We start from the raw sequence: 26,553 nt of genomic DNA, 5'->3' as shown, positions 1-26,553 counted from the left end.
AGTGATCATTCATAATAGCCGGAGAGAATTGGTAAATGGCATCCCTCAGAAATACTCGGCCAAAATGCACTGAAGTGGCATCACCGACTGCATCAGTGAGATTGCAGTAGAACTCTCGCACTGGTCTTTTTGGATAAGGCAGGGCAGAGCTCACAGTTGCGAGTAGTTGTCGATTTCAGCGGAACGAGATTAAATTGTATCTTTCATATACCTCAGCATGCACGTTCCTTTCTTCCAAAAAATCTTGATGGGCATAAAGATGCCATTGACTCACAGCATCCTCAGAGTAGAATGTGTTTGTGACGGCAGAATCAAGATCATAGTCCTCATCAACGGTGTTATTGGAGGTGTTGCCAACACCGATGTCAACATCAGCTTTAACAACATCTTTTTTAGACTCAGCATCCCGACTAGAGCTATTATCGGTCCTTTCTATTTCAGACCCAGACTCAGATTTCGATGGAGTCTTTTCAAATGATTCAGATTGAGCTTCACCCTCTTCAGACACCGATTCCTGTTTAGCTTTTGCTTCTCGTAGGCTGTTGAGAAAATTTGCTTGGGATTGTTCATCCTCAGAGGAGAAGCATACTTCTTGAGGGGATTCAGTAGGTTCCTTATGTGGAGCAACAGAGGTAGATGAAGAAGAAGAACTCTTCTTGGAGAGGGCCGTCCGCTTTCGAGCAACTAATTCATAGTTGTCATCATCAGAGTCATCCCTCAAAGAAAAGTAAGGATCGAGTGTAAAATAGATGGCAACATGCGGTTTCTTTGGAGCAGAAAAATCAGGGCTATACCCTTCCTGTCTCTTTGATCGCCTTCGAAGGATTGATGGTTGTGGGGGAAAAGCCCGTCAATAAGCTTCACGATCAGGAGGATTATCCGCATTCCCAAGGATTTCCTGGTTCTCCTGGAGCAATTTCCTCCAGAGGGACGGGCTCGGAAGCAATAGGCACTATCCCCAAAGGATTTTTGATGGGCATCTCAGTAGGAGGTGTTGTTGGTGGTGTTTCCTCCTGGGATGAAACACCACGACTCGCGGCCATTTCACTTCTTATATCCTGTGGATCAAACTTATTATCTGCTATTTGTGAAGAATAGAGTGTTATGAATGAATTCGAAAATTTCACAATGAAAAACAGAGAGTGATAGCAAGACACGATTTCGAGAAATCAACAAGACGAAGCAAGATAGAGTAACCTGGGTTTAATTGATAATAATGATTATAAAGCCCTAGGTCTAACGGTAAAATTTTACCCTAGAAACGTTCTACAGTAACGGTAAGAAAATGAAATGTAATTACATAATAATCCTTTCAAGTCCCAACGGTAATATTTCAGAAAATTTTCATCGCAATAGATATCGCATTTTTACCCCTAAATCAAACGTTACCTGGGATTCAAAACATGTGTTACAGCATTTCAAAAAATCCAAATCAAGCCCACCTTGATTACACCCCATGTACATAGGAAGTCACTTCACTTCAAAATGGGTAATTAAGATTTCATCAACTGTTATACGTTAGATACAGGCAACATGTTGTTCACGATGGGTTCACGAAACAAATATGCATGTCCTAATTATACCATAATTTGGATGCAGGATCAAAGTGTCAGGCAATGTGTAGGTTGTAAAATCCAGGATGTTAAATTTTATCATGATAATATTTTGTACCAAGATTTGCGAGATTTTCGGAATTTGTGATGTAGCATTTTTTTTTGGAACTCCAGAATTTAAATAATATAGTGTATATTTTTTTCGTAATTTGAGATATGCAGAATTTTACCGGATATAGATCTAAGATTTGATATACCTGGATAAAGATTTAAGCAAGAAGATAACCCAATCTTGGAACTAAAAATCTTGAGGATTTTATCATGGGATTTTCGAAAATAATATTGAAAGAATATTAGGGAATTTTCGAAAATCATAGATAAAGGGAAAAGTCTACACGATAAATGCAGCTTGGGAAAGATTTAACTACCAAGATTTTAGGAAAATAATCAAAATCTTATTTGTGTTAAAATACTACTAAATTTCGGGTTTAAGTCTGAAAATTTGTGGGATTTAAGAAATATAATTTTTATTATTTTAGGAAATAAAAAGTCTACCGAATATTGGGAATTAGACACAAAAGTCGAAATTTTGCAGGCTGGGCAAAGCATAAATTTCGAAATTTATCCTTGGGATACATACATGAATTTCGAAATTTAGGTCTAGGATAAAGAATAAAATTTAGATTTGATCACGATTTTAGATGGAGATTTGATTCAAGTTTAAACGCGCGGATGACATCTATCGAGATAGCAGCCAACCCCTATAAATAGAGGGCCTATAACTCAAAAAAAAATCACACCATTTCTACTCCAAATTTTCGAGCTCCTCTCCTAGTTTTCTTAGGATTTTCGAGAGCTTGCTCTCTCAGTGTGCGAAGCAGCGAAGCGCTGCTGCAGTCCAACCCCGAAGCTAGGGTTCGAAATTCCAGTGCAGGATTCCCCTCTATTCACGTTTTTCTACGATATCTAAGGTAAGTGAGTTTGTTTTAAATGTGTAATTTTGGTGTATGCATTTTCGTATTTTCGAAATTTCGGTCGAGTACAATTCTTCTTCTACCCCTTCTGGCTACGATTTGTGCATGAGTTTTATGTTGACACTGTGAGGATTCAACTTGATATGGGAGGGAATCCCAACTATGATATGACCCTCATACGGTGGGGATATAACCGATCCGGCCTCGCCCCCTTAGAGGAATAAAAATTAGGGACTGACGTCAGCAAACCATTGAAAGTAGAGGAATCTCAGTGTCAGGTCAAGGATACGAATGTGGTATGAGTCAATTTATGCATGGTGTGTGTGTGTGTGTACGTATTTCGAATTTTATATGCATGTTGTTGTGTACTCGAACGGCCCCCACTTGCTGAGTATTTCCCAAAATACTCACCCCTTACAACCTTCCCATATAAATCAGAGGAACAGGTTGAGAAAGAAGAGTCGGATCAATTTTGGGGCTGGTGAAATTATTTAAATTTCGAGAATTTTGCTGCAAGGATTTAAGAATTTTAGTAGGTTTATTTTAATTGTAAATGAAACGTCTCGCTCATTTTCAAAATTCTACTAGACATTTTTTTTAATTGAATAAAAGCTTCGCAATCTCGAAATAACATTTAAAAATGATCTTAAATATTTGACAATAAAAATAACGCAGTTTTAAAATTTCTAAACTACTCCAAAATCAAACGAAAGCGTAACGTGTAAAAATCGTAATATCATCAACATATAAAAATGTGCAACTCCTCTCAAAAGACGTGAATCAATATGCGGAAAAATAATGGTCCTCGGGTCGTGTCACCGCGCATCCCGCCTGCCTACTCAGTCTTCGGCACCTCAGGTCCTCTGATCAAAATGCTCACCTGCATCACACACGCCTAGTGAGTCTAAAGACTCAACACACCTGTACAAGTAATAACAAGTACATATACGTAGCACACAGCAGTGAAAAATAGCATAATCAAAATACGTTTCATGAGCTTAAAAACATGAACATAAGCGTGTCGTGTAAAATCGTAACCTGTCAAAACATGTCTTATCATGTTATCATATCGTATGCGTAACCGTGATCTGTCAAAACATGGTAATAGCATGTACCATCGTATTAACATATACGTGTTAAAATCTAAATTTGAATTCCGTTCATTAGCTGTGACTTTCGTATCATCATGTCAGTCGATGGATCCATCTACGTGTAACCGCGGTACCCGGCGGCGGGAGACATCAGCGACACTCTCACCCGTCAACTGAGCCCGAGCCTATCATGTCATCATATCATGTCAATGGAAATACGATCGTCGGGCTCCCTCTGGGGCCTTCTCCCGTAAACGGGCTCCCTCTGGGGCCTTTTTCCTCACGATATCTCCAATCATATCATCGTGTCATCGTGTCAGTCACAACTAAATCACTTCCTTCAAAATGTGTCATCATATTCATCACTTAATAAAATCATGCATATACATAATTTTTCCTTTAAACCAAGCATGCATCATAATTATCATAATAGCATAAAAATCGTAAACATGATGCATAATCATTTAAAATATTATAATTTGTGCTCAGGGCGCTGCCAGGACCAAAATCTCATCCCCTGGTGCAAAATGACCATTTTGCCCCTAGAAACCCAAAAATTATCATTTCACCCCTGGACCTCTAAAATTGACCCAAAGCATACCAAATTCCTTAAAACATCCCAAAACATATTTAAAAGCATTCTTAAACGTCTTAACCTATTCGTTTTAAAACTTGGACCGGTGTCCCGGTTTTACCCCGAATCGACTCGAAACTTGCCCGAATTTTTCTCAACTTTTCACCATATCTTAGAGACACTTAATAGGTCCTAAAACACTGTCATTAGGCTTCCCAAATCCACGGCTAAAATTCTAAAACATGACAAACTCTCGGTCCTCTCATAACCCACCACCTCATGCACCCATTCTCCTCAAAACCCACGCCTCAAGCCATACATGTCGTTCCAGCCATGAACCCACTTACTGTAGACCTAGACCATCCACCAAGGAACACCCCTAGATCAAACCACCCGCCCCAAGCACGCCCCTAACCGCTAAGAACCCAAGTCTGCATCAAACTCCTTACCGAGACCACTCTCCCTTCTCTCGTTCGATCACCCATTCTCTTGTTTCCAGCATGGCTCGAGCCATTCCAGACCCTGACTCAGACCCACCAGGGTCTGGTCCAGGGCTGGAGAAGTCCTTCGCCCGGCTGGTGTGCAAGAAGCCAAGGACCGAACCCCTTACACAATGGCCCGATCTGCAAGCCCTCACGGTTTCAACCCAAAACCCAATCACTTCACACTCCTGCGCATACACCTCACTCTATCGATCTGCACAAACCCTTGCCGACCTAGCACAACAGTCCCATGCATTACACCTCAGAAATCGTGAGTAGCAATTTAAAGAAATGCATGGTAAAGATGAAAACCGAAGAGAATCCTTCCTGCTCATGGATTGATCGAATAGTTACACACATCAGGTATATATATACGTGAATGATGCAGCAAATGGAATACAAAGCATGCCTGAAACGATGCACAAACACTAGGGACTCGAGGTGGAAGCAGGAGGGAGTTTCTTTGCAAGAACAAGCCACGACCGTGCCTTCAGCTAGTGTTCTTCTCTGAAACCGAGGGCACTGAATTCAGAATGGGGGTGTCGGCTGATTAGGGTGTTTAGGTTTAGGTTAAATGACACTTAGGTGCTTAAATATATAGATAATACTTAGTTAATTGCCCACAATTGTAATTTAAAAGTTTTTAAAATGTTTTAAGCCCAATAAACTTAAAAGTAGGCTCATTAAATCCAAACACACTCCCGAAAAATATTTCATGTTGAAAAGTTCTTGAAAATATTAGCCGAACCCTTAAAAAGTCCCCCGAATCGATAAAATTTGCGTACCGTTAAAAATAAAGTCCTGTGGGTAAAAATACCTAGTAAAATCCTATTATTTGAAAAATCCACTTAAAACACCATATATTAACTTATAAAAATTAATCATGTATTAACATAATTCTACTGAAAATTCTCCGATCTCCGTTCCTCGTTCGGGCGTGAAATGAATCTAAAAACCCTAATGCATGAACTTTTAAAATTTCATGAAATAATTACTACCATGCATGAATTATGCATAAAAATAATTAAACACCTAATTAATAAAATAAATATGCATTTAAATGTTTTAAAACAATTTAATAAAATACCAAATAAATTTAATAACTTGCATGCATGTGGTTCACATGGACCTGCAGATTTTCGGGACGTTACAGTAAACGCTTCCGCAATTTATTCAGTTGTAAAGACAATGTTCAAATTTTGCGAATTTATGAAATAAACTGGTTTCGGTTTATACTGTGCTACGAGGCTGGTTGTTTTTCGATTGTGTGATTGATGAACAACGCCGGTGTCGACCAACCCCGGTCTCGGGGCGTGACATTTAAGTGGTATCAGAGCCGCCAGGTTCAAAATCCGAGTGGAAGAATCGAGTTTCAAAAAAAAAAAAAATTCGGATTTCGGCCAAACAGCACCTTACGTGCGCCGCCGAGCTTTTCCGCAGATTCCGGCTGCTTCCGGTAATGTGTGTTCGATCAGAGACCAGTTCCAAAATCGTCTCGACGAAACGAACAATAGCCCTCAACCAATTTCAGATATAGTGTTCGGGTGAAGCCGTAATTTCAGATCTAAGAACTAGGGCGTGTAAACCCTAAACGTCGAATTTTGTTTTGTCCAATTACCCTACCAATCCTACTCCGATTTTAAATTAATTTTACGGAAACGATACACAATCCATGGGTAACGTTTCTCAATAATCAATTTTCGGATCGGATCAACCAATCGTAAACGCCCAAATTCGAGATAGTTAGCGAGTTGCGCGAATTTTTCCGGCCTAATTAGGTAACTTCCGACCAATTCTGGCCGTGACATCGCCGGTTCCGAGACCCTGACCTCTTCGCCAATGCGCGCCTTTACTCCGACCGTACTCCGGCGAGTCAACCCGGCGAGTCAACTCGGCCGAATCATCGAGTCAACCTGCCAGCTTTAACCTCCTATTTTCGGAAATTTTCGAAAAATACATATAAATTTCGATACCTTGCTCTATTAGTTCTTGATATTTATTTTATCCTATTTTGATATTCTGAGCGTTTCCTTTCTTTATTGTTTCAGGAAATGGCTCGTTTTCGTGTCACTGCTCGTAAGAAAGTAACCCCGATTACCCATAGGGAGACTATTCAGTTGGATTACCACTAGCATCGCACACGCGCTCAGGCTGCTATACATTTAAAGGAATTGGCTATAGGACACCAGGATAGGACTATCAGGAGGCTGAGAGCTAGTAATCTTGAGAGGAGGCAACAAGTGAAAAATCTGACTACCAAATTGGAGACAGCAGAGAAAAGAATTGACGAGGTCTTCCAAATGTTCGAGCTCGTTAAAGAACATAACTGCGAACTGCGAGAGTCATTACAAATAACGATGAGTCAAGCCAAGCAAGCTAAGGAGGAAGTGGATAGACGCACCATAGAACTGTCTGAACCCCGTCAAGCCCGGCAGAGGGATAAGAAAAAAATTGAAGAATCCTGGAATGTGATCATGCAATTATCTGAGAATAACCAAAGGCTATCCAAGGAGGTAGACGAAAGGAAAGCAAAGGAGAAGGAGCTCATCCAGAAGAATGAAACAAACTGCGCACACGCAAGAAATGAATTGAATGACGCGATAGGAAAGATTCTGACCCACCGGAAAGAGATTGCTGAGTTGGAATCGGAAAATCAGAGTCTTCAGATGCAGCTTGCAGAATTCTTAGACCCAGAGGTGCCTGAGGATCCCGAGGAGGAAGAAGCCCTACCTGACGTGCCGAGGGAAATGGAGAGATAGCGGATTAGAACATTTTAGTGAATCATTCTTAGTAGTTTATTCTCATTGTTGCTACGTTTTCTTTTCTTCAATACATTTATTTATTTAGATGGGTCATGTTCATTTATTTTCCTGTTTGAGAAATCAATAAAATATTTTATTTGTTCCATTGATTTCAATTTACTTCTGCGCAATCTATTGCATGAACCTACTCGTACCAATTTTTAGAACTTGCGAATGTAGGAAATGGCCGGCAGACCCCCAAGGCAAAACCGCAACCCACGTTACGCTAATGCCGATCGCGAAGAGAGACAGGAGAATGGACCACCGCCTGCAGTTAATCTAAGCCGAGCTGATCTTATGGCCATAGCCACCATAGTGGCGAAAACACTGCAAGGGTTGGGAAACCCAAATGCCAATCAACCACCTCCACCACCACCACCGAACGGAATCAAATTTCATTAGGAGTCCCTTCGTAAGAACAGATGTCCGATATTCAGAGGGGACGCTGATCCCGAAGTTGGCCAGAATTGGCTGAAGAGTGTCGAAACTCAGTTAAAGCTTTTGGAAATTCCCGAGGCACTCAAAGTGGATGTGATTGTGCCTTTCCTGGAAGACAGAGCAGCTAAATGGTGGGAAGCAGTCTCGCCAGCCATGATCGCTGCTGGACCAATCACATGGCGAAACTTCCGAGAAACATTTCTGAAACAGTACTACCCGGCAGAAGTCAGATTGCAGAAGTTAAGTGACTTTGAAAATCTCACTCAAGCTCCAGACATGTCAGTAGTGGAGTACACGTCTCAGTTTAATGCCCTTGGATCTTATGCTCCGGCCATCATGGCGGACGAAGTTTTGAAGCTGCACCGCTTCAAGAGAGGATTAAACAGTAGAATCCAGTCAGCCTTAGCAGTTTATCAGCCCGCCAATTTTGCAGATCTTATGGGCGTAGCTATCTGAGCTGAAACCGACATCCGCTGCAGGGAGGGAGAGAATAATCACATGCCGGTCAGTCTTCTCAGGGCGGTCAGAAGTTCAGAAAGCCAAACCAATCAGGCGGACCTTCCTCAGGGCAAACCTCAGCGGCCAACCATCAAGGACCCAAGCCATGCCCGAAGTGCGGTTTCAGACACCCCGGGGAATGTCGAAGAGCCAGTGGTGCGTGCTTCGGATGTGGGAAAGCAGGGCACAGGATCGCAGATTTTCCTACGGCCCCCAACCAAGCAGTTGGGCCCAACAAGGGAACTGAGCGGAATGTGGGAGCTAACCCCAACAAACCAAAGGAGAATAAGCCTAATGCCAGGGTGTTCGCTATGAACCAAGAAGAGGCGGACGACGCCAATGAAGTTGTATCAGGTACCATCTTACTTCAAAAAGTACCTGCTTATGCATTGTTTGACTGTGGTGCTACACACTCTTTTGTGTCTAAAAGGTTTGCTAAGAAATTAGGACTTAAGCCCGAATCTCTAACTGAACCTTTTCGGATAGCCACACCTACGAGTAAGCCCATAGAAACTCATGAAATTCACAAGGATTGTAAGATCGGTATCGCTAATCAGACTTTCAGTGCCGACTTGATACAATTGGTTATGGTCGATTTCGACATCATTCTAGGGATGGATTGGTTAGCCAGTAATAATGCCATAGTGGACTGTAAAGGGAAAAGAGTTAAGCTCCGAACCCCAAATCAGGCAGAGATCGTGTATCATGGTAAATCCAAGGAACGAAAATCACTCCTTTCCGCTTCCCAGGCATGGAAGGCCATGAAATCCGGAGAAGACATCTACCTAGCAATGATCAACGAAGTGCAAGGAGAAGTCGAAATGAGGATAGAAGACATCCCAATAGTATGTGAGTTCCCAGATGTTTTCCCAGAAGAACTCCCAGGGACAGTTCCGGACCGCGAAGTTGAGTTCGAAATTAATCAGGTTCCTGGTGCAGCACCAATCTCTAAAGCACCTTACAGGATGGCGCCAGCTGAACTCAAGGAGCTAAAAGAGCAACTCCAAGAATTGCTGGACAAAAAGTAAATTCGACCTAGTGTGTCCCCATGGGGAGCGCCAGTACTCTTTGTGAAGAAGAAAGATGGGAGTATGAGATTGTGCATCGACTATAGGGAACTGAACAAGATCACTATCAAGAACAAGTACCCTCTTCCGAGGATAGACGATCTATTTGATCAGCTCAAGGGAGCCGCAGTCTTTTCTAAATTGGATCTGAGGACTGGATACCACCAACTGAAGGTCATGGCTGAAGATATCTCCAAAAAAGCTTTTCGGACAAGATATGGGCATTATGAGTTCACAGTGATGCCTTTTGGGTTGACCAATGCGCCTGCAGCCTTTATGGACCTAATGAACAGAGTGTTCAAACCATTTCTGGACCGGTTCGTAGTGGTATTTATTGATGACATCCTCATTTATTCTCCCAACGAGGAAGAACATGAAGAGCACCTCCGCCTTGCACTACAGACACTGAGGGAGAAAGAGCTATATGCTAAGTTCAAGAAATGTGAGTTCTGGCTTAAGAGTGTATCCTTTTTAGGACATGTGATCTCGGAAGCAGGAGTATCAGTGGATCCCAAGAAAGTTGAGGCAATTACAGAGTGGCCAAAACCTAAGAACGCCACAGACATCAGGAGCTTTCTTGGACTGGCAGGTTATTACAGGAAGTTCGTCGAAGGTTATTCTTCCATAGCTATACCACTGACTAAACTCACTCAGAAGAACTCCAAGTTCATCTGGGACGAAGGTTGCGAGAAAAGTTTTCAGACATTGAAAGAAAAACTTGCATCCACGCCAGTGATAATCTTACCTACTGAAGATAAGGAATTCACCATCTACAGTGACACATCTAAGGAAGGTCTGGGATGCGTACTCATGCAAGAGGGAAGAGTGATCGCCTATGCGTCAAGGCAGTTGAAACCGCACGAAAAGAACTACCCTACGCATGATCTTGAGTTAGCAGCAATTGTCTTCGCCTTAAAAATTTGGAGGCACTACCTCTATGGCGCCAAGTGTGAAATTTTCACAGATCACCAAAGCCTCAAGTACTTGTTCACCCAAAAAGAAATAAACATGAGGCAAAGGCAATGGATCGAACTACTGAAGGATTACGACTTGACTATAAGTTACCATCCAGGTAAAGGGAACAAAGTGGCCGATGCTCTGAGTCGGAAAAGTGGAAACAAGATCACTCTGGCTTCACTCTCCGCTCGGCCATGTCTGCAGGAGACCGTCAAGTTAAATCAGGACCGAGACCCCGAGCTAAAGAAACTTAAGGAGCAAGTCGAAAGCGGGAAGTCTCAAGTCCTACAAATTGATGACAAGGGAGTCCTATGGATGAATGGACGACTGTGCGTACCGAACAACGATAACCTTCGCCAAAGAAATACTATAAGAAGCACACAAGTCCAAGTTTTCAGTCCATCCAGGTAGTACAAAAATGTACAGAGACCTTAAGAGGAATTTTTGGTGGAACGGAATGAAAAAAGATGTGGTAGTATTCGTCTCTAAGTGTCAGGTTTGTCAACAGGTCAAAGTAGAGCACCAGTGACCCGGAGGATTATTGCAACCGTTGGAGATACCTGAGTGGAAGTGGGACCATATCTCCATGGACTTTGTGGTAGGATTACCAAAGTCAAGGCAAGGTCAGGACGGAATATGGGTAATTGTAGATAGACTTACAAAATCTGCACACTTCCTACCCGTCCGTATGAGCATCCTGTCTGACAGAGACCCAAGGTTCGTCTCGCGCTTTTGGAAGAGCTTTCAAGAGGCCATGGGAACGAAAGTAACCCTAAGTACGGCCTATCATCCTCAAACCGATGGACAAACGGAGAGAACCATCCAAACTTTGGAAGATATGCTGCGAGCATGCACTCTTGAATTCAGTAGCAATTGGAGCACTCATCTACCATTGATCGAGTTTGCTTATAACAACAGCTATCACAGCAGTATTGGGATGGCTCCATATGAAGCTCTTTATGGAAGGAAATGTCGATCACCACTTTATTGGGATGAAGTGGGAGAAAAAGCAGTAGTAGGACCCGAGCTCGTACAGATAACAATAGACAAGGTTACAGTTGTCCGAGAAAAACTCAAGGCAGCTCAAGACCGACAAAAGAGTTGGGCAGATCTGAAAAGAAGGCCAGTGGAATTCAACGTTGGCGAGAAGGCCTACGTAAAAGTCTCGCCTATGAAAGGAGTTGTCCGATTCAGCAAAGCTGGGAAGCTAAACCCCCGTTATGTAGGAACCTTTGAAATTTTGAAAAAAGTGGGCACACTGGCATACAGATTGGCACTGCCGCCAAACATGTCTAGAATTCATAATGTTTTCCACGTATCCCAGCTACGGAAATACATCTCGGATCAAAGCCACGTGTTGGAAGTAGAACCGCTCATAGTCGAGAGTAACTTGGGAGAAGAGCTGAAGTACGAAGAGGTTCCCATTAGAGTCGTGGACACCAAGAACCAAGTACTGAGACGACGAATCATTCCCTACGTCAAGGTGCAATGGTCTAACCACACTGAAAGAAAAGCCACGTGGGAGTTAGAAGAAAGGATGAGGAACCAATACCCGTATCTCTTCATAGACCAAACCAACCCAAGTTTCGAGGATGAAACTTCCCATAAGGAGGGAGGGATGTAAAATCCAGGATGTTAGATTTTATCATGATAATATTTTGTACCAAGATTTGCGAGATTTTCGGAATTTGTGATGTAGCATTTTTTTTTGGAACTCCAGAATTTAAATAATATAGTGTATATTTTTTTCGGAATTGGAGATATGCAGAATTTTTTCGGATATAGATATAAGATTTGATATACCTGGATAAAGATTTAAGCAAGAAGATAACCCAATTTTGGAACTAAAAATCTTGAGGATTTTATCATGGGATTTTCGAAAATAATATTGAAAGAATATTAGGGAATTTTCGAAAATCATAGATAAAGGGAAAAGTCTACACGATAAATGCAGCTTGGGAAAGATTTAACTACCAGGATTTTAGGAAAATAATCAAAATCTTATTTGTGTTAAAATACTACTAAATTTCGGGTTTAAGTCTGAAAATTTGTGGGATTTAAGAAATATAATTTTTATTATTTTAGGAAATAAAAAGTCTACCGAATATTGGGAATTAGACACAAAAGTCGAAATTTTGCAGGCTGGGCAAAGCATAAATTTCGAAATTTATCCTTGGGATACATACATGAATTTCGAAATTTAGGTCTAGGATAAAGAATAAAATTTAGATTTGATCACGATTTTAGATGGAGATTTGATTCAAGTTTAAACGCGCGGATGACATCTATCGAGATAGCAGCCAACCCCTATAAATAAGAGGGCCTATAACTCAAAAAAAAATCACACCATTTCTACTCCAAATTTTCGAGCTCCTCTCCTAGTTTTCTTAGGATTTTCGAGAGCTTGCTCTCTCAGTGTGCGAAGCAGCGAAGCGCTGCTGCAGTCCAACCCCGAAGCTAGGGTTCGAAATTCCAGTGCAGGATTCCCCTCTATTCACGTTTTTCTACGATATCTAAGGTAAGTGAGTTTGTTTTAAATGTGTAATTTTGGTGTATGCATTTTTGTATTTTCGAAATTTCGGTCGAGTACAATTCTTCTTCTACCCCTTCTGGCTACGATTTGTGAATGAGTTTTATGTTGACACTGTGAGAATTCAACTTGATATGAGAGGGAATCCCAACTATGATATGACCCTCATACGGTGGGGATATAACCGATCCGGCCTCGCCCCCTTAGAGGAATAAAAATTAGGGACTGACGTCAGTAAACCATTGAAAGTAGAGGAATCTCAGTATCAGGTCAAGGATACGAATGTTGGTATAAGTCAATTTATGCATGGTGTGTGTGTGTGTACGTATTTCGAATTTTATATGCATGTTGTTGTGTACTCGAATGGCCCCCACTTGCTGAGTATTTCCCAAAATACTCACCCCTTACAACCTTCCCAGATAAATCAGAAGATAAATCAGAGGAACAGGTTGAGGAAGAAGAGTCGGATCAATTTTGGGGCTGGTGAAATTATTTAAATTTCGAGAATTTTGCTGCAAGGATTTAAGAATTTTAGTAGGTTTATTTTAATTGTAAACGCTTCCGCAATTTATTCAATTTATTCAGTTGTAAAGACAATGTTCAAATTTTGCGAATTTATGAAATAAACTGGTTTCGGTTTATACTGTGCTACGAGGCTGGTTGTTTTTCGATTGTGTGATTGATGAACAACGTCGGTGTCGATCAACCCCGGTCTCGGGACGTGACATAGGTTATACTGTGTTAGCACTTAGTGTTTTCAACACCATAGCGAAACACCGCTGATTGTGAGACAATCCTTCAATGATGTGACTAAGACATGGTAGCTCCCACACTAGAAGAACAGTGTTCAAAAGACTCCTCTATGTAGCTTTTTCCATTTCTATTTTGATTTAGAAGTAGTAGCTCTCACACTAGAAGAACGGTCTTCAAAGGATTCCTCTAGGTAGATCTTTCCATTTTCTTCTAAACTTAAAAAAATATATATTTTTTCATCCTTTCTGTTTTTTTTTTTTCACCAAAAAGAGATTTAAGAAACTCAAATCACTTCTTTCATATTGGACATTCAAGAGGTTCTTGAAATTCTACACCTATTTGATGAATGAGAATAAACATTATTCACTTCCACAGCACGATAGGAGGATTGTACACAGACAGGGTGCACACTTAGGAGATTTGCCAATATAGTACACATAACACAATAAAATATGATGATTATGATTATGAGAAATGTCTAGTATCCTAAAAATCGTCATGCACAAAACAGGTGTTGTCACCGGTGTTGGCAACACCAATGACAACACTAAAATATGATTAATGTACGCACATGCTGAGAGACTTCCAAAGATTGGAAAATCTCTCAAAGTCCAAATATTTCGTGAAAATGTCAGCCAACTGGTTTTTAGTCCTAACAAATTCCAGTCGAATTAAGCCTTTTTCAACCAAATTTCGAATAAAGTGATGTCTTATGTCTATGTGTTTTGTTCGAAAGTGTTGAATAGGATTCTTAGAAATGTCTATGGTACTGGAATTGTCACAATAAACAATCATTGTATCACTATGAAAGCCATAATCCTCAATCACTTGATTCATCCATACGAGTTGTGAGCAGCAGCTTGCGGCTACCACATATTCAGATTCAGCCGTGGATAATGATACACAGTTTTGCTTCTTACTAGCCCATGATACAAGGTTGTTTCCTAGATAAAAACACCCACCCGATGTTCTTTTCCTATCATCGAGGTCACCGGCCCAGTCAACGTCAGAGAATCCTACCAAGTTTGTGTTTGTGTCCTGTGTGTACCACATACCTAATTCTAATGTACCTGCTATGTATCTAACTATACGTTTCACGACTTTTAGGTGTGATATTTTTGTATTAGCTTGGTACCTAGCACATAAATACACACTGAACATAATATCTGGGCGAGTAGCAGTCAAGTATAAATGCTTCCGATGATGCTGCATTACATGGTGTTGTCAACACCCTCGGCAACACCATCTTTAGACAGTTTTTCGCTTGACCCCATAGGAGTTTTCATATGCTTATTGTTATCATTTGAGAACATTTTAATCAGATTCTTAGCATATTTGGATTGACACAAAAATATACCATCATGTAATTGTTGGACTTGTAATCCAAGAAAAAAACTCAACTCTCCTACCATGCTCATTTCAAATTGTGAAGACATGCACTCAACAAAGTTATCAACAAGTTTTTGAGATGAAGTACCAAAGATAATGTCATCTACATAAACCTGTAAATCAAAATATCATGCTTCACTTTTTGAATAAATAGAGTTTTATCAAGCTCACCACGTTTGAAGCCCAGGTTGATCAAGTAATCAGCCAACCTACCGTACCATGCTCGTGGAGCATGTTTCAGTCTATAAAGAGCCTTCTTCAGTTTGTAGACATGCTCCATGTGATGAGGATCTTCAAATCCTTTAGGCTGACTCACATATGCCTCCTCTTTCGAAATTTCATTCAAAAATGCACTTTTTACATCCATTTGATACAATTTGATGTGCATATGACATGCTATGGCAAGTAACAGTCGAATTGACTCAATTCGCGCTACAGGAGCGAAGGTTTCATCAAAATCCACCCAATCAACCTGTGTATACCCTTGAGCTACCAACCGAGCCTTGTTTCGAACAAATATTCACAGATTCATCAGTTTTATTCTTGAAAATCTATTTTGTTCCAATAACATTTGTATCTACGGGTCTAGGCACTAAATCTCATACATCATTGCGCACAAATTTTTCAAGTTCTTTATGCATTACATTGACCTAAAATTCATCTTTTAAAGCATCATTAATATTTTTGGGTTCAATATGAGATACAAAACAAGAGTGACTTACCTGTGAAAAAATGGAGCTCATACAGACCAGTCCAATCATTTTGCGATAATCCACTTTGTCTTTCTTCCTTGTTTGAACTTCATCATTTACCTTGCCAATGATCTGTGAGGATGGATGGTTCTTCTGAATCTTACTTGGAATATCCTTTCCTTTCACAGTTAACCCCATCATCATTGTCCTCATTCTCCAAAGTTTCAATTTGTGTTGTGATGGGTGTTGCCTCACTGGACTCAACAGCAGTCTCTACATCGTTTCTGGTCATTGGCTCACGTGAATCTACTAGTCCGTCGGTATCATCCTCTTTTGTCTTTCCTATTAGATCAGCAAAATCATCAAAAACAACATTAATTGATTCAATATTAGCCCTTGTTCTCAAGTTTAACATACGATAAGCCCTACTATTCATTGAATATCTAAGAAATAGACACTTATCACTTTTGGAATCAAATTTTGCAAGATGGTCTCGATCATTTAAGACGTAGCACACACAGCCAAAGATATGAAAGTATTTGAGATTTGGTTTCCTGCCCATGATGATTTCATAGGAGGTCATGGTGGATCCACTCCTTTGAAATACACGTTGGAAATGTGTCAGGCTGTATTCAAAGCTTCTGCCCAAAAACATTTTGACAGATTCTTGGAACTTAGCATGACCCGAGAAATTTCTTGGAGGGTTCGATTCTTACTTTCAGCTATGTCGTTTTGTTGAGGGGTCTTCGGAGCTGAATATTCATGAGTGATACCTTTCTTATTGCACAAAGAAATAAAGTGAGAATTCTCAAACTCCTTACCATGATCGGTTATTATTCTGGTCACCCTCAGATCATACAGGTTTGTTATCCTAGCATGTAATTTCTTAAAAGCATCGAAGGTATTAGATTTTTCTCTAAAAAAGCTTATCCAAGTAAAGCGCGAGAAATCATCAACGCAAACAAACGAATATTTCTTACCACCCAAGCTCTCAACATCCATTGGACCCATTAGACCCATGTGTAATAGTTCAAGACATCGTGTTCTCCCGAAGTGTTGCAACACCGGATGTGCAACACGGGTTTGTTTGCCTTTCTGACAAGGTCCATAGATATATGTATTTCCTGAACTTAAATTTGGCATACCTCTTACAACATCAAACTTACACAGATTGTTCAAGGTCTTGAAAGCTCGCGTGACCCAATTTTTGATGCCATAGGTCCAAATCACTTACCTTGACACTTCGGCAATTATCACCTTCTCCCAAAAGATAGCAATTGTCAGCAAACCTAGTACTTGACAAAACACAAACATTTGCATCTTTAAAAACTTCACAGTTATTTTTTTTGAATCTAACATGTAAATCATTGTCACGGAGTTGACTTATGCTTATTAAGTTCAAATTAAGTCCTTCAACATGCAGAACATTGTGAAGTTCAGGAAGCCCATAAACGTTTAGAGTTCCTTTGCCTACAATTCTCTTTTTGCACCATCAACATTCGGTGAAGAAGATGAGCTGGAAGTTTTCAGCTTTTGTTCAGAGACAAGTTTTGAGCTTTGCACAGTCTTCATAGGTGGATTTGTTAACGGATCAGCACAGTCTTCAAGACTCTTCACAAATACTGTGGTCTTTGAACTGGAGTTAGATGACTCACCATGTTCATATATACTTTCAACGTAACCAAGACCAGATCTACTGTCCTTTCCCATGGTTAGCATTGAGTCAAGTTTTGATGAGCTTGAGTTGAATTTAGCAAGTGTCTTTGATGTATTCTCAAGATCATCCTTGACTTTACATAGTTCAAGGTCCTTCCTACTCAGCAAGACTTCAAGACAAGACAAATTGCTCTTTAATTCATTGTTTTCTTTTGTAAGTATTGAGTTTGTCTCATTTCTACATCATTTGAACAATTTCCAGAGTAAGATCTTCTTGGTCAGATTCCTGGATTTTGTCAACAACTGAGTTTTCCAGAGATTTAGCATTAAGACACAGTGATTTTGGCACGGTGTTGCGACCTGGTGTTGCAACACCAGTGGCAACACCAAAGGGATTGACCTGCAAATTGTATATATCACTCTGAATGGCAGATAGCTAGGTGCAATCATCTCCTTCCTTGGAGTCAAGTTCTTCATCAGTATCTTTGTCACTTAAGGAAACCGCCATGTTTTTGTTTCTGCGAAGTCGGTTGGCACACTCATTCGCATAATGACCAAATCCGGAACATTCTCTACAATGTACTGAATCAAGTTTATTTGTTTATGTTCGACCCAATACCTCATTTCTTGATCTAAAATTCCCTCGAGTAGGTGCAGACATTTTATTCCTTTCAAAAGGAACAAAAGAAGGTTTTGTTGTTGACACGGTTTTCTTCTTGTCTCTCATTCTTTTCAAGTAGTCACCAAACTTCTTAGTAATCAAGGAGATTGATTCCTCACCGAGATCAGATTCATTTGCCTCTTGAATTAGGTTGTTAATGGAGTATTCCGTGGATTGTAAAGCAATAGCCTTCCCTTTATTCCTTTTCTGTAGGTCCAGATTCATCTCAAATGTCTGGAGTGAGCTAATCAAGTCTTCCAGGTTAAGGGTAGATGTGTCCTTTGATTCATCAATAGCACAAATTTTGATGTTGAAGCGTTCTAGGAGGGATCTCAGGATCTTGCTAACTAATCTTTCATTTGACATAGGATCAACGAGACTAAAAGTCTCATTTGCGATGTCACGCAATCTTCGATCATATTAAACAATAGTCTCGTTCTCCTCCATTTTCAAGATTTCAAATTTGGAGGTTAACATCCTAAGTTTGGTTCTGCGAACACTTTTAGACCCTTCGCAGTGCTTCTAAAGAATATCCCATGCTTCTTTAGCAGAGATGCAATTGGTGATAAGGTTGAACATGTTGACATCAACAGAGATGAATATAGCATTGAGCTCCTTTGAGTTAAAATTTGAGGTTTGGATTTCATCATTAGACCATGAACTCTCAAGTTTACTCTACTATCCCCATCATCATCAACTGTTCTCGGCAGAGACCAACCGTCTAATACTTGTTGCCATGCCCTTTCTTCAATAGATTTAATGTACATCCTCATCTTGATTTTCTAGAGGGCATAGTTTGATCCATCCAAGACTGGTTGTCTAAAAGCAGTGCTAGAAGCTAACGTATCCATCAAGTTTTTTTTTGTGTATTTCCTGTAAGAACACCAGAAGACCAGAATCAATCACTTAGTCTATCAAGCGTTAGCTCTGATATCACTTGAAAGGGATGTCGCTCATAATCGTACAGGAAATATTTAATAACTAATAAATCAGAACTTTGTGTTGTGCTTAGGTGTTGTCAACACCAGCACACAACACTGCAGCGGAAATTAATTATGAACAAACATGAATAATTTTTTTCAATAAACAAAGAGTAGATTTAAATCATGCACAGTACGAATACTTGTGTGATGCCTCATGGCAAAAAATTCACTAGAAAATATGTAAATCGTTTACACCAAACAATGCTAGTGAAAGTACCAAAAGTAAATTCCTTGACACACCAAAGAATTAAATATCATCAAGATAAATTACAACTAAACCAATGATGCATAAACTCAAACATGCAATGCTTAAAACAAACGAAACCACTTGACGATCAACACTCTGCGCTCTGCGCCAGTGTTGTTCTTCAAGTGTTGGCAACACCAGAACCGCAACACGTGATTGTGTGAGTCGATCACTTAAACTTTTCACGGGGAAATCTGCAAGTCCGAAATTCAGCAGCAACGTAGTTATTCTTCCATCCCCTTTCAATATTCGATCATATATATATATATATATATATATATATCATTTCTTTAACCTAGATTTTCATAGATACTCCATACCTATAAACAAGAAAACAAGAGTTTTACTAGAATCAAACTCTACACAAGATTGGTATAGTTTATCTTATGGATAATTTCCCAAATTATATTTGAATAACTCCAAAAATACGATGAAGTGTATCTAGGGAAACAAATCATTAAATTAGTCTAAAAATGCAAAATAAAATATTAATTAATTTTGGAATCCAAGATTCCTTTCGGGCATGAAATGACGTATGTTTACCTAGGAAAAGAGTCTGAGGTACGAACAACTTTGTAGAAGAAAGACTGGATCGTTCATTGGCCAATCAGTCTTGGCTCCATCTTTTCCATATTGCATGTGTCACAAATCTTGAAGTAGTAAATTTTGATCACAATGCTCTATATTTAATTCTGGACTTGTTGATGCCTCGGAGAAGATGAAGATTTTTATTTGAAAATTCTTGGACATTTGATCCAGAATGTAAGATCATTGTTTCGAAAAAGTTGGGAGCAAGAAGAAGAAGTGTCATTTCGGACTCGCATGGCTAATTGTGGGAAATTAAGAACTGCAATCTTGGGGGGAGGATAAAATGTCGATTTAAATATTTGATTCAACAATGTCGAGATAAGATTAAGACAATATAATATCGATTCCAATTTGCAGTTCTTTCCCACGAGGAGATTCTAATATAATTTTTTACGTACAAACCATAAAACTATAGATACAATTGTAGAAACTCAAAAATTGTTTCTATTTACCTAAAGATTTTTATAGACTTTTAATTGAACAAATATCATTCTCACCCATATATCTCTCTTTCTCACTCAAAAGATGGCGTTTTCTCCTCTATAAAAACAAATCTAGGGTTTCTCAAATTTCAAAAGTATGAATCTTTTTTTGAATCGTTATTGATTTGATAAAAAAAATATATTATGATTTCTATGTATTCAAATCATGTGTTCAACGAGTGTATTTTGGTTCATTCACGCAGGTGTGACTGGCAATTATAGTTTTGATGATTACATTATTGGTATGGACAGTAGCTTAGACAGTTTGGATAAGCATTTCGTGGAATCATTTTTTTATGATTTTGCAGTAGTTTTTTTTATTAGCGGTGAGTCGATGTCATTGTTTAATTTGTTATTTTATTTAAATTTATTGAGATAAAATGGATTTTTTGAGGTAATCCAAAAAAATTTCGTAACAGTATTTCTGTTTACTTTCCTTTGATATGCGAGTCAAAATACTCTCATAATATACTTTATTGTACAGTTTGGGTCCCCTTTTGGTTTCAATCTTAGCAGAGGATTTCACAGTGGTCAGGAATTAGGATATAAAAATCTATTTTAATTTTATAAACATCAATATCTTGGAAGGTGAGGAGGAAATGCATCATATGAGGAGGTTTTGTTTTATTAATTTAATGCCGATGGTTTTGAAGGATATAACAATAGGCTAACAACATGTGTGTGTTTTGTATTCAAATATATATTTTCATTCATATGCCATTATGATGACCAAATTACCTAACAATTTTTGAACCCCATATGCAAAACCCTTTCGATACTTGGCTGGAAATGTGCAATACCTCTATAAAACTAGAAGAGCCTTGAAAGAAGGTGCGTTATCTATGAGAAAACCAATGCTTCCCAAATCATCGTCAAGCGGGGCTTCGGCACGTGCAAAGATGGGATAGCCTGAATCCGCACTTGTGTTGGATTCACATAAGAATGTGTATCTATTATATATTAACCATAATAATGAGTAAGTTTGACATATTAATATCTAATATTAATATTTTTAAGGCATTCAATAATATTAATTCCATTGCATTGTTAAATGTCGCACATTAAAAACATCACATGTATAGTCCATTTATGAATTAATACATTGGCTTAAAATCACTGAATATCATGTAGTTGTGATAAGCATAGAACTTAGGAGCTTCTTTCTTAAAATTCTTGTTAGTCCTTGTTGTTTGATTGTTTGTGAAACGTCTACCGTTTTAAAAGTGCGGAAATATTATTTTTTTAAAAAGCTCGCAATTACAAAATAACATTTAAAATAATCGTATTTATGTGCCAACAAGAATAACGCAATTTAAAAATAACTAACGTCATTCAAAATCAACGTAAACGTAAACGTGTAAAAAAATCGTAATATCATCAACATATAAAAATGTGCAACTCCTCTCAAAACACGTGAATCAATATGCGGAAAAATAATGGTCCTCGGGTTGTGTCACCGCACATCCCGCTTGTCTACTCAATCTTCGACACCTCCGGTCCCCTGAACAAAATGCTTACCTGCATCACACACACCTAGTGAGTCTAAAGACTCAACACACCTGTACCAGTAATAAAAAGTACATATACGTAGCACACAGCAGTGAAAAATAGCATAATCAACATACATTTCATGAGCTTAAAAACATGAATATAAGCGTGTCGTATAAAATCATAACGTGTCAAAACATGTCTCATCATGTTATCGTATCGTATGCGTAACTATGACCTGTGAAAACATGGTAATAGCATGTATCATCGTATCAGCATATACGTGTTAAAATCTTAATTTGAGTTCCGTTCATTAGCTGTGACTTTCGTATCATCATGTCATCATGTCAGTCGATGGATCCATCTACGTGTAACCGCGGTACCGGACGGCGGGGGACATCAACGACACTCTCACCCGTCAACTGAGCCCGGGCCTATCATATCATCATATCATGTCAATGGAAATACGATCGTCGGGCTCTCTCGGGGGGCCTTCTCCCGTAAACGGGTTCCCTTTGAGGCCTTTTTCCTCACTATATCTCCAATCATATCATCGTGTCATCGTGTTAGTCACAACTAAATCACTTCCTTCATAACGTGTCATCATATTCATCACTTAATAAAAGTATGCATATACATAATTTTTCATTTAAATCAAGCATGCAACATATTTATCATAATTGCGTAAAAATCGTAAACATGATGCATAAACATTTAAAATATCTTGAATTTGTGCTCGGGGCGCTGCCATGACCAAAATCTCACTCCGGGTGCAAAATGACCATTTTGCCCCTGGAACCCAAAAATTAACGTTTCATCCCTGAACCTCTAAAACTGACCCGAAGCTTACCAAACTCCTTAAAATATTGCGAAATTTTTTAAAATTATTCCTAGACGTAAACTTGAGCCAAAATCAGAACTTAACTGATTCGTTTTAAAACTTGGACCGGGGTCCCGGTTTTAATCCGAATCGACTCAAAATTAAACCAAAACTTCTCCATACTTTTTATCATGTCTTAAAAACACTATAATACTCCTAAAATCATATCCTCAAGTCCCTAACTTACGGTTGAAAATTCCAGAACGTGCCAAACTTCTCGGCTCCTTCTAAATTCACCTCCTGGTACACCCTTTTCCAAAATCTCACACCATCCACTTAGCCCCGATGCACCAGCCTTGGACCAGCCTACCATGGACCTAGGCTAGACCCTAAAGAACCTACCAGACCCATAGAACCAGCCCCATGAAGCCTGCATGATGACACGAGCGCTAGAGCCCGAGATCACCACACCCGAGTCTCTCCTTCAAAGTGTGCAGCGGCCATTCAGCGGTTCCAGCGATGGTTGGCCTCCTCAGGGCTGAGACTCAGACCCAACAGGGTCTGATCCATACCCTGGTTCAGCCATCTCACCGCCCTTTCCACCTCTTGCTCGAAACACGGCACCCAACCGAGAACCACCATGCACAGCCCTCGATCTCTCACCCTACAGCACACGCGAATGATTTAAATCCTCAAACCACATCTTGACACTAACGTCTGACACATACCTGCCCTATACCTGCAGTCCCTTGCACTTAGAATCAAAGAAACGTGAGTTAACATAAAAGAATCACATGGCATGAACAAACACCGAAAATACTTAAACAAATAAAGTTATCAACGGAGTGACAATTTTATCATGCTCTAGAATTTTGACTATATCACTCAAATTACTTGGTCAAATGGTAAAAAACAAAATACCGCAATTCAAACAACTCAATTATCGACATGTTTTGTTTTATATGGAAAAAAAATTTGGATGCGAAGATTTTCAAAAGTGATGTGTATGATGACATAATTTCTTGTAACACCAATAAAGATTTATGTGTAAAAAATAATAATTTATTTGTGGTTGTCTCCCAAATTTGACTATAAATAGGGGTGCATTGTAATGTATTGAGATATCCCTCATTCTATGAACAAACATTTGAGTTTATAATATTTCTCTCTTTGTTTTTCCTTTATTTCTTCATTTATTATAATTAGCATGTTAATTTCATATTCAAAGTTTTATAATGAGTAGCTAAATTCTCAAAGTTGAAATGAAATGGTGAAGCTCTTGATATGATAATAATGTTATTAAAAGTAATAATCTATGTTTTATATTATTTAATCATTATTTATTTTTTATGTTATACTTATTTCTTTAAGCATTATTATACCCTACTTATAAGTGGGAGTTTTGATTTATTGTTGTTATATATTACACAAAATTCTTGGAGCCATTTAAATGTTAGTTTGATATTATCAACCATTTAAAGTGGACTCCTTGATTTATTATATATGAGTTTATCATAATATTAATTTATTGATACCATTTAAATGTTAGTTTGGTATTACCAACCATTTAAAGTGATATATATATATATAGCACAATAAATACTTGACAACATTTATAAGTTTTGGTATATATATTATATACTTATTAGATAATAATATATAATATAATATAAATATGATTATTTAATATATTGAAACCGTTTTATTAAGTGGATTTCAATTATGTTCATTAATGTTAACTTTATTAAAATACCAAGAGTTGATCATCTAATCTCAATTATTTAAATTAAAATTTGAACAATTAAAAATTACCAATTAAAGATTCAAACAAGTAAAAGAGAAAAAAACAAAAGGACATTGTAGTGGACCTGTAATTACCTTAGCTTCCCTATGGATACGATATTCGGACTCATCGAATCATACTACTTGTGGACAACCTGCTCCTGGGAGTACAACAATCAAAGTCGCATCAATCAATAAATTATTTAGCCAGTCGTTGGCTTACATAACATCTACTCTAACACATATATGAGGAGAGGACCTTGAAGAACTCATTCATGACTATTTTATGGATTTGTTTACTTCTGGAGGAATAACTTATCAAGACATCTTCCCTTTACACTCAATTTCTTTTGCAATCTTTCACTACAAGAAAAAAGATTTTTCGCGGTGGAGCAACAACGACACACATTAAAAGCACGCTGCCAATGGTAGTATTTATGGCACATCCATCCATGTGCGCTTTTAATATTATTATAGTTCATACAAACTACGACGTGCAAAAAATGCACGTCGTTAATAGTTTTTTCAACGGCGAGCTATATGTATGCTGTTAAAATTTAATATTTATGGCGTGCGTCACATGATGTTGGCTAGAATAAGAAATTTTCCAACTGGGGAAAGGTTGAGAAAACCGGAAACTAGAGTTGATGTATGAGGAAAGCATAATCCAATTGGTTTGATGGCTGAGAAAAACAGAAGCCACAGTGATACCATGTTCTCGTGATGTTGGTAGTAAATTATCTCGATTGCTTAGATGTAAATGATTTGCATCTAAGCAATCAAGATAATTTACTACATGTTTGATTCTGTAACTATATAAATTCTATATTTTGAAACTACCATGATAATCAATATGAATTCTCAGGAACCCATCACACTCATAGTTACTATTACAGTATGTTTGATTAGATTCTTATGTTTTGAAGCTACTAACTCTAGTTAAATCTGTGATTTATATATAATGAGTTTTTGTGATATATTTTGATTCTCAGGAAAAGAGTGCAAAATTTATAGAAATGAAAGTAAAACAAGTTATGCAGATGCGTCAATTACAAAATCAAAAATTTGCATTGAGGCTCATAAGAAAAAAATGGGTAACTTAGTAGTCAAGCAGTTGGAGAGAAAATGGTAATAAAACTATGATATCTTTGTTATTTGCAGAAGGTTAGAAAAATTTGTTATTTATTTAAAAATTATGTCTTTATTACATTTTGTAGAGAGAAATAGTAGAATGTCCACCCGAATCTCTAAATACAACTAACATAACATTGCCGATGATGCAATTAGCCTTGTATTTGGCATGGAAGCTCGAGGTAGAGTGCGTGGGATGAGATTTGGAGTTGCATCATCGAAAGTTGATGCTTGTATTCAACAAAATAAAACTATTAAACAACTTCAAAGTATGATGAATAACTTTCAACAAGAAATGTAAGAAATGAGGTCCATATTTCTCCAAGTATGAGGAAACGAAATGATCAAGAACAGGTTAGTAATTAACCAACATTAGATAAAACAAGTTAATTATGTTGTAACATCCCGAAAATTTGAAGGTCCACGTGAACCACATGCATGCAAGTTATCGAATTTCTTATGTGTTTTAATTAATTATTTTAATGCATTAAATGCATGATTGCGACATGAATATGTGTTTTTATGATAGGGTTCATTAAGATTGCATGTTATATGGCTTTTAGCAGTATTTCACGCTCGAACGACGAACGGAGACCGATGACAGATCAGGAAAAATATTTTCTTAAATGATTATTCTAATTATTTAATATATGATGTAATTGATATGGAAATTTTGAAAATGGGCCCTTTGCAGTATTTTGACACGTTGGACCCTTTTTTTAACTGGTAGATGTTTTTTTAGCAAAACAAAGGACTTTTGAGGGTTTGGTAAATATTTTTGAAAACAAATTTAAACGAAATATTTTATGGAAGTGTTTTTGGGCTTAATGTGACTACTTTAATATATAATGAGCCTAAAACCCGCACAATCTTGTTATTTTTAATTAAGAGCCCATTATACTAATTATATACAACT

General features: G+C 38.4%; 2 protein-coding genes across 2 annotated transcripts; both read left to right on the top strand.

Moving 5' to 3' along the window:
* The first annotated feature begins 7,658 nt into the window (after positions 1-7,658).
* Positions 7,659-8,369, top strand: LOC142528414 (uncharacterized). The gene is made up of 2 exons (XM_075633462.1): positions 7,659-7,810; positions 7,913-8,369. The coding sequence occupies exons 1-2, from the start codon at positions 7,659-7,661 to the stop codon at positions 8,367-8,369; spliced, it is 609 nt and encodes a 202-aa protein (XP_075489577.1).
* A 353-nt stretch (positions 8,370-8,722) lies between these two features.
* Positions 8,723-9,439, top strand: LOC142528413 (uncharacterized). The gene has a single exon (XM_075633461.1). The coding sequence runs from the start codon at positions 8,723-8,725 to the stop codon at positions 9,437-9,439; it is 717 nt and encodes a 238-aa protein (XP_075489576.1).
* The last annotated feature ends 17,114 nt before the right edge of the window (positions 9,440-26,553 follow it).

The sequence above is a fragment of the Primulina tabacum genome, chromosome 16 (genome assembly GCF_025594145.1).
Source record: "Primulina tabacum isolate GXHZ01 chromosome 16, ASM2559414v2, whole genome shotgun sequence".
NCBI lineage: Eukaryota > Viridiplantae > Streptophyta > Magnoliopsida > Lamiales > Gesneriaceae > Primulina > Primulina tabacum.
This window is presented reverse-complemented; position numbering and strand designations above follow the sequence as displayed.

Excerpts from the sequence above, each read along its gene's own strand:
- LOC142528413 (XM_075633461.1), top strand. The coding sequence starts at position 8,723 with ATGAACCAAGAAGAGGCGGACGACGCCAATGAAGTTGTATCAGGTACC.
- LOC142528414 (XM_075633462.1), top strand. The coding sequence starts at position 7,659 with ATGGCCGGCAGACCCCCAAGGCAAAACCGCAACCCACGTTACGCTAAT. Across the intron at positions 7,811-7,912 it reads GTGGCGAAAACACTGCAAGG|AGGGGACGCTGATCCCGAAG; the intron begins GTTGGGAAACCC and ends TCCGATATTCAG.